The sequence below is a fragment of the Olea europaea genome, unplaced genomic scaffold, assembly GCF_002742605.1.
Source record: "Olea europaea var. sylvestris unplaced genomic scaffold, O_europaea_v1 scaffold404, whole genome shotgun sequence".
NCBI classification, from domain to species: Eukaryota; Viridiplantae; Streptophyta; class Magnoliopsida; order Lamiales; family Oleaceae; genus Olea; species Olea europaea.
Genome location: NW_019260041.1, coordinates 334,716 through 343,191, shown reverse-complemented (window position 1 = coordinate 343,191; position 8,476 = coordinate 334,716). Strand labels below are relative to the sequence as shown.

Sequence of the window (8,476 nt, the reverse complement as noted above, 5' to 3'; positions counted from 1 at the left end):
TCCAGAGTGAATGCGAACTTGTAGCAAATCCCTAAAGGATTTATCAATGCTACTCCTACTCCTGCACCTTTAGAGGTTTTTGACCCATCGAAATACAACACCCAAGGTTTTAGTTCGAATGAATTGATTTCTAATTCAATTTCTTCAGGCATGTCAAGGCATGGATGATCGGCTAGAAAATTAGCCAAAGCCTAATTTTTGACTGCCTTTTGGGATATGTATTGTATTTCGAATTCTGATAAAGCTAACGTCCAAAGGCCTATCCTTTGGTATAAAATAGGGCGAAAGAACATGTAGTTAATCAAATTTACTCTAGAAATCAAATAAACGGTTACGGGCCGTAAATAGGCCCTTAATTTTGTACATGTGAAATACAATGCAAGACATAATTTTTCGATAGCAGAGTAATTACATTCACATTTTGTTAACCGTCTATTCAAGTAGTAAATCGTCCTCTCTTTACCAAATTGGTCTTCTTGCGTGACCATTCCAGCTATTGATTTTTTTCAGCCGATACATACACTTTCATCGGCCGTCCTTGGATACACTGGTGGACTTGATAAATATGTCTTCAAGCTTTCAAAAGCCTTTTGATGTTCTTCTTTCCAGACGAATTCGTCTTGATTTTTCAGCTTTAAAAGTGGCGAAAAGATTTTAGTTCACCCTGCACAGTTAGAAATAAAGCATCTTAAAAAGTTTACTTGGCCTAGAAATATTTGCAATTCTTTTTTGTTGCTAGGTGGTTTGGCCTCTAGAATGGTCTTCGCTTCATTTTTATCAAGTTCAATACCTCTTTTGTGTACCAAGAAACCAAGAAAGTTCCCTGCATTAACACCAAATGTACATTTCAAGGGATTCAACTTTAGCTTATATTACTTCATTCGCTCAAATGAACATCTTAACTGTTCGAAATGGTCCTCTTCTTTAATGGATTTGACCACTATATCATCTACATACACTTCAACAAACTTGTCTATTATATCATGAAAAATTAAATTCATTGCCCTTTGATAAGTTGCTCCTGCATTTTTCAGGTCGAAAGGCACGACTGCCCATTCAAAACGTCCTAGAGACAGTTTTGTGTATGTCTTCCTCAACGATATAAATTTGATTGTATCCTGAATATCCATCCATGAAAGAATACATGACGTGTCCGGCAGTTGAGTCTACTAAAGAATCTACCGTGGGCATTGGATACTCATCTTTGGGTGTGGCTATGTTTAAATTCATAAAGTCTATGCACCCCTTAGTTTACCATTCTTTTTTAGTACTGGCACGATATTGGACAACCATTTGACATACCTGGCTGTTCTAATAAAGCCTGCTTTTAATAATCGCTCTATCTCTTTCTTAATCTCAGGGAGTACATTAGAAGCAAAACGTCTGGAGGGTTACCTATGAGGTTTAAAATCAGGCTTAGTTGGTAATCTATGTTCCACCAAGTCTCTATCTAAACCAGGCATTTATTTATATTCCCAACCAAAACAATCTTTATACTCCTTTAACAAAGCGATTAATTTATCACTAACCTCTTGATCGAGCATCTGGCTGATGAATGTTGGACGATCTTCTCCTTCATTGCCAATATTTACTTTAATCAGAGGGTCTTGTGCTTGAGCGTATCCAGACTTGATGATCCGCATTACTTCATCGTCCAGCTCCCTTGTAAGCACTTCTTCTTCTAAACAATCCACCTTGTTGACTTCTCGGCCAATACTTTGTTCCAATTCGAATACTGCTAATTTATCTTTCAATGCTTTCAGGGCTGCCTCTTCTTTCATCTTGTCCTTGCATTCTTTATTGAAAGCCATTAATTTGGCTTTGAAGACCTGAATATCGGCCATTTGCTTTTGTTTCTTAGAACTCATTCAAGATTCCTTGGTTATTCTTTTGTCAAGTACTGGCTCTTCTAGAGCCACTATATTTGGTCTCATCTGACTGAACATTTCAGTGAGTGCGTCCACTGAAAATGTCTCTTCACTCTGCGCGACAATCTGAGTTTCTTCCCCATCTTGGACTACCCTGACAAGTTCATAGTTTCCTTCGTACATGAACCTTTCCACTGAGTTTGCTTCTGCGACAAAAGGCCTATGATCGGCCTGCACCACCTCTGCTTCACCATTGTTATTTCAAAAAACCAGGCATTGATGGAGCGATGAGAGTATACAGCGACTTTCGTGTATCCAATCTCTTCCTAGTAATACATTGTAACTAGTAGGACCATCTATTACAAAGAAGACTGTGGTCCTAGTAGTTGTACTTATAGTTATATCCAATGGCATAACTCCCTTAGCTGTAGTTGCTCCTCCATTGAAACTTGTAAGGATGACTTCTGTTGAAATCATATCCCCTTCTGTCTTTGCAAATTTTCTCATCATCCTAGATGGAATGATGTTTATAGCTGCTCCATTATCGACAAGCACTTTTTCCATAGGTATGCCGTTAACTAGAGCTTTAACGTACAACGGCCTCAAGTGTTTAGTCAATTTTATGGTTGGCCGCTTAAAAATAACCTTTTCGACAGCCTCTATTTCTACTTCCTGCTTGTCCTCTGTCGAGTTATCCTTTTGTGATAAGTCAACGTACAGCATATCACACTGAGCCTCTGTCTCCTGAATTTCCTTTTTACAGTTTTCTAATGCTTCATCTTCAGTTACCCAACTTGTGGGAGGAGGCATTATTCTTGGAGCTGATCCATACTTTTCAGAGCGAGGCACTCTCTTCTTCCTTTTGGGCGTCCCGTACAGCACGTAAAAATCGAAAGAACGCCCAGATAGTCCTCCCAATAAATCTATTTCACGAACTCTCTTTCGATGTAGTTGCTTCAACAGAGTATTGTACGATACTCCTCTCCTTCTTCTTTCTGCTTCCAAGTCGATTTCCTCTTCAATGTTTGTCATACCATTATCTTCCTCACCATTGTAGGCCTCTCTAGAAGTCTGACCTTCTTCATATTCCAGCACACATGCTTCTCCTTCATTTTCCTCTCTTTCTTCTTCCTCTTTCTCTTTATTCTTGAACTCATTGGTTAGTAAATAGTTATTAGCCACGACAGGAGGTAAGGTATCGAACTGAATAGTAAGGGGCTGATTTGGATCTTCTCCATCCCTTCTGTCTCGTTCAAACTTCGATCTCCCAGAAGAAGTTTCTGGCAACTCTTTCATTGATTCATCTGTACCCATCTCTTCACTGTCTTTGAGAACATTCTGATTGGCTACCTAGAGTAATTTAGACGCCTTAGGACGTGGTACTCCCTGTTGTTGCCTCATTATTCATCCATAATTTCGTTGGAAACGCCTTTGTTGGGTTCTAGTCATCTCGTTGAAGGGTATCGCCTTTCCTACTTTATACTAGAACGAATGCCATACATTTGGTTGGCGAGGTTGCGGCCTGAATGTTCTCCCATTATTTACTGGCCTGAACTGCCTCTCAAAAGGCGGTCCCTTATAGATCGATGTACCTCGCCCTCTACCGGGCTGAGCGTTTGGGAAGAAAGTAGGGCGATGGGGATGCTGCCATATCCCTGGTTTCTTCGTATTCCCACTCACTTTTCCTTTACATCTTGCACACAAGACGTTTTTATCCTTTTTTGGCTCCTTCCCTTTAATACGCTCAAAGACACTGGGATGTGGTCTAGGGTCTTCTTCTCCATCATCTATAACCAACTTGAATTTTGGCAACTTGTTTTTGAAACCAGACGTCACCATATTCATTCCAAATGGCTGTGGAAAAGGATTTTCATCTACTGCCATCTTCTTCTTATCATCGAACGTAATTCGTCCTGATTCAATGGCATCTTGTAACACATGGCGAAAAACCAAGCAATTGTTAGTCAAATGTGACCATGCATTATGCCACTTACAATATTTTTTACCCTTAATTTGTTCAGGGCTCAGCAATTTATGCTTATCGCTCAGCTTTATCTGCTTATCCTTATATAATTTATCAAATATAAGGTCAGCTTTGGTTACATCGAACGAGAACGTTCTAGCTTTTATGTTTTCATCTTTCATAGGCTCATCCTTGCCCGATGGTCTAGGCTTAGGCATTATAGGACAATTATATGTTTCTTCTTTGACTAATTCGGCCAAACACATTCGGTCTGATCGTATGACTCATTATTGATGGTATGAACATCAAAATTTGGATCTCTATAATAAGTCCCATTGCTAGAATTTTTTATCTGCTCTTCTTCTCTTGTCAATCGTTCATACCTAATCACGTTCGTGCTCAATTGGAAAAGGTCAGGAAATTCCTTATCTTGAAATTTCTTTTTCAAATCAAAGCTCAAACAACCTTGAGCGATTTTGACAAACTCTTTTTCGGGCAAAGGTACAAAACATTTACTTCTTACTGTCTTGAACCTTTGGAGGAAACCTTCGGCCCATTCGTTTGGCATTTGACGTAGATTCGCCAAATCGACCAAAGTAACTTTAGACTCTGAGCGTGGAATAATTGTTCCAATTATTGTCATGTTTGAACAGAGTTCGCTGGCAAGTTAATGAACCAAGAGAAAGCTACTCCTGTTAATGAACTAGGGAAAAACCTCATTTTATGATAATCAGTTACGTCACCACTTTGCAGTGTGAATCACCCTATGTGTTCTAGAGTAGACACCTCCCCTAAACCGGTAAACAATGAGAATTCTGGCACTTTATACCCTCTAGGCCATGGATATGTTTGGTCTACCCAATCAGAATATAGCTTTGTGTAAGTCGGCCTAATGACAGGACATACCCCAAAAGCCATCTGATCATGTACGATTTTCATAATCTGATTCCTCAACATGACGTTGGGGTCGTATGGAATCCCTATAGGTTGGTTAACCGGTTGATTTGTTTGAGGCCTAATGTTTGGTCCTTGATTGGCAACAAAGTTACCATGATTTGGACTATTGTTACCATTAGTCTGAACATTTATTCCCTCATTAACATGTGGAGTATTCTGCCCATTATTTAGGACATTATCTCTTATATTTGGATTACCCCCCAAGTTAGGCGTACCACTACCATTATTCTGATTTGGCATTGCACCATCCCCCTAGTTTGAAGTAGAGGGATCGAAAGGTGGTTCTACCCCTTGATTTGGATTTAGGATTGGGGGATTATGTCCCACAATTGTCCTAGTTTGAAAGTGGTTTGCAAGAGGCATAACTGGTTGACAAATTTGGCATACTAACTTATTCATTATTTCGTTCAAAGTATTCAGTTGTTTGGCCATGTTGTCATAATATGCATTCCCATTCTGGGTAAATCTTTCCATATTATGAATATTTCGAAGATTTACCTGTTCAACGACATCTTGTGTGAGTTCTCCAAGTAGTGCACGCATAGTTCGAGGACTCAACTCTGCCATTGATTCGTAACGACTGTTACTGCTCTGATTTTGTCCATATGTTCGTGGAGAGCTATGCTGCTCCTCATATCGCTTGATCACAGACTGGACTCCTCCCTGACTTGCTGCTTTCTTATTGGATCTCTGAGGCATATTGTTTCACCTTTTGTATCTTCAACACCAAACACCACTGTCCCATTGGGCGTGCCAAATTATTTCGTGCGGGTTAGTCGCTAACAATTAAAAAGAGAATAGACGATTGTGTAAGGGACAAAACCTCTTGAGACAAAGTCCCAAAAGGGGTGTTCTTTATTGGCGATGACTTTACAATCGGAAAGTAAAAACAGAATGCCTCCAAGGGGTGCAAGCACATGAGTTACTGAAAAGAAGTGTTTAAATCTAAACTAAGAAATTGAAAGTTACATATTCTCTGTTTGAGAGTGTTTGATTCGGGGTCCTTTGCTCCATGTCTTTTCTTCCTTTTATACTCCCTGGATGACCTCTTCGTGATCAACCGCTTAAAAAACTGCTTGATCACTCTATAACTGCCTACTTTCTTCATAGTGGCCAGCTTGTCATGGAACTGCCTTCTCTAACTGCTGTCATTACTTTTTATCGTTCAACCGTGTTCAATTGAATTCCTTGAATCGTGGAACGTGATAGGGCTACTCAATAACTGCTTCATTAACCGCACCTTTAGGTAACCATAACATCTTATGTTTGCTAAGATCCTGGGCGACTCGAAGGTTTGGGCGAGAATAGAGTTACAGTTCTGGGCGACTGCATAGCAATCCATTCGCTCAAATCTTGGTCGACTTGTAACCTTGGACGATGGTATTACCGCGTTCATGGGCTTCCCTATTTGGGCTTTTATCCTGCATTGCCTGATTGGGCCGTTTTTTGGGCTATCTGATTTGGGGATCCTTTGATGGGGCTTCATTCCTTGGACTATTTGATTTGGGCTGAACTTTTGTGTGTCAACAAATCCTTAACTTATTTTTGTTCTTACATTCAAACAATGTATCTATCAGTTTGGGGGTTAGTTGACTTGCGAGTCAGCTTCTTGTTATTTTCGTATGCCTTTATTGCTTTTAAATATTCAAATAAATTGAAAACTTTCCAAAAATTTAGGGAAAAAATAAATATTAAGTAAAAGTTCAAAGATACATTTATGTATTCCTTGGTTGGATAGCACCGATGTAAATCTCAAGATAATTTCGTCCTATTGATTGACACGTGTTCATTACTGTTAAAAACTTTGATTGTTTTATTTTTGGTAAAAATCATTTATAGTAACTGTCGTTAATTTCTCGACCAGCTTCTACCAAGTTAAACATTTGTTCAACAAAATTATATAGGTAATTAAACAAGGTTCTTCCATTCGACAACGAATTTTGTCTTTTGCAATGAATACGCAACAATTTGTACAGCTTTTTTTCACTGACAACTACTTCAATGAAATTGTCTTTTAACAATTTTCTTATAGTATCGTTTGCTAAAAATTTATATCAAACAAGCACTATATTACCAATTCTATATGTTTTTTCCACCCATGCCTTGATCAATACACTAAATTCCAATATGAGAAAAGGCATTAGCCAACATTTTTCGTAGGTGGACTTGGGCCGAAGTAGTAAGATGAAGTGTATCGTTTTTCTTCACCTCCAGTCCCCTGGCATCAACACATATTCCAGTTGGACCTTTCTTACAACCTCGTAATAGAGCCCCGCATTTGAAGCCAATGCCACCCGCAGCCAATTATCATATAATTTTTTAACAAAACTTCAAAAAGTTGGAGACACCCCGAAACCATTAAGCATAAATACAATAAAACCAATTAGCAACTAATTTCAGCACATTTTCAGATGAAAACTCATTGACGACGAACTGAAAAGCCCATTTTTAGGGGAAAAACGATCTGAGATCTAAAATTACCAGAACGTTGTCAGAAACGAAAGTGAAAAACCAGACCAACAGCAAATGTTGATCAATGGAATTAAAATGCAGAGTGCAAAGAGAGTGAGCAATCGAAAAGATCCTGAAAAAATCAATTTGATCCAAAATTAAAACCCCATTTGGTTGATTAAGAAAATAAGACGAAAAATCTAATCAGATCTAAAGAATATCAGTTCACCTAACGAAAAATTTGCAAAGTGACCATAACTGAATATTTGGAAGTATGTCAAGGAAAAATTCTATCAACCTCTTCTTATACATTTTAGCTCTTGTTTCATCTGCAGAATCACTTTCACATTGATACCACAGAATTGCTCGAATTTTTCCTCCATCTCGTAGTGCTGCATTAGCTCTCTTCAAGAGCCGATAATAAAGATCGGAGCCTCTTTTCCACTCGGTTATATTGGTTCCACCAGGAGCACAGGGGACCAAACCGATCAACCCGAGGCAAGGATCTCCTTCCAGCACTGAATTTGCAAATCACATCCCCCGTCCCACCCCACAAGGTTTTGTGTCGATGCCTCTATGTAAAGGTTCACGTGCTTCCTCCCACGTCAGCTTTGGATTAAGTCTAAGAATCCTTGGGTCAGGGCGGCATTCATGAGGGACACAACCATCCCAAGTCCCATTTGTCACACCACCTCGGCCAGTCATGTTGCTATGGCCGGCGAGTATGAAGATACTCTTTTCATCAGTTGCACATACTAGAAATTCAAAAGTATGGAACTGAAAGGCAGCCAAGAACGTGAAAATCATTGAAGGAAACATCTGTTTTAAGTTTTTTTCTCTAACAACCTGAAAATTTGATTTTGTTTTGTTTTCTATCCTTCTCTCATCTTATGTGTGTATATATATACACATGGGGGAGGGGGTTTGGTAGATAAGCACGTGCTTCCATCATTCAATTGTTAATGCATAAATATAAAAGTTTTTTTTTTTTTTTCTCTACGTGTATGAAGTCAATAATATGTTAGGAGAACATCATTTGGTCAAATGATCTTTGTACTCAAAATGTATTACTAGAGAGAAATATATATGAATATATATGGAGAAAAATAACGAAAATTTTACATAATTAATTTAAAAATCGAAGAAATTACGGACTACTGCTACATATAAAATTGTAACAAATATATGATCTCTCTAGTACCCTACCCCTCCAATATGCCACTACATATGCTTTACC

General features: G+C 38.7%; 1 protein-coding gene across 1 annotated transcript; it reads right to left on the bottom strand.

Annotated features, from left to right (window-relative positions):
• Positions 1–6,992: 6,992 nt before the first annotated feature.
• LOC111387449 (probable carbohydrate esterase At4g34215) lies at positions 6,993–8,058 on the bottom strand. The gene is made up of 3 exons (XM_023012006.1): positions 7,830–8,058; positions 7,538–7,757; positions 6,993–7,116 (listed from the first exon to the last, which is right to left on the bottom strand). Exons 1-3 carry the CDS (start codon positions 8,056–8,058, stop codon positions 6,993–6,995), a joined length of 573 nt encoding a protein of 190 aa, XP_022867774.1.
• Between the last annotated feature and the right edge of the window lie 418 nt (positions 8,059–8,476).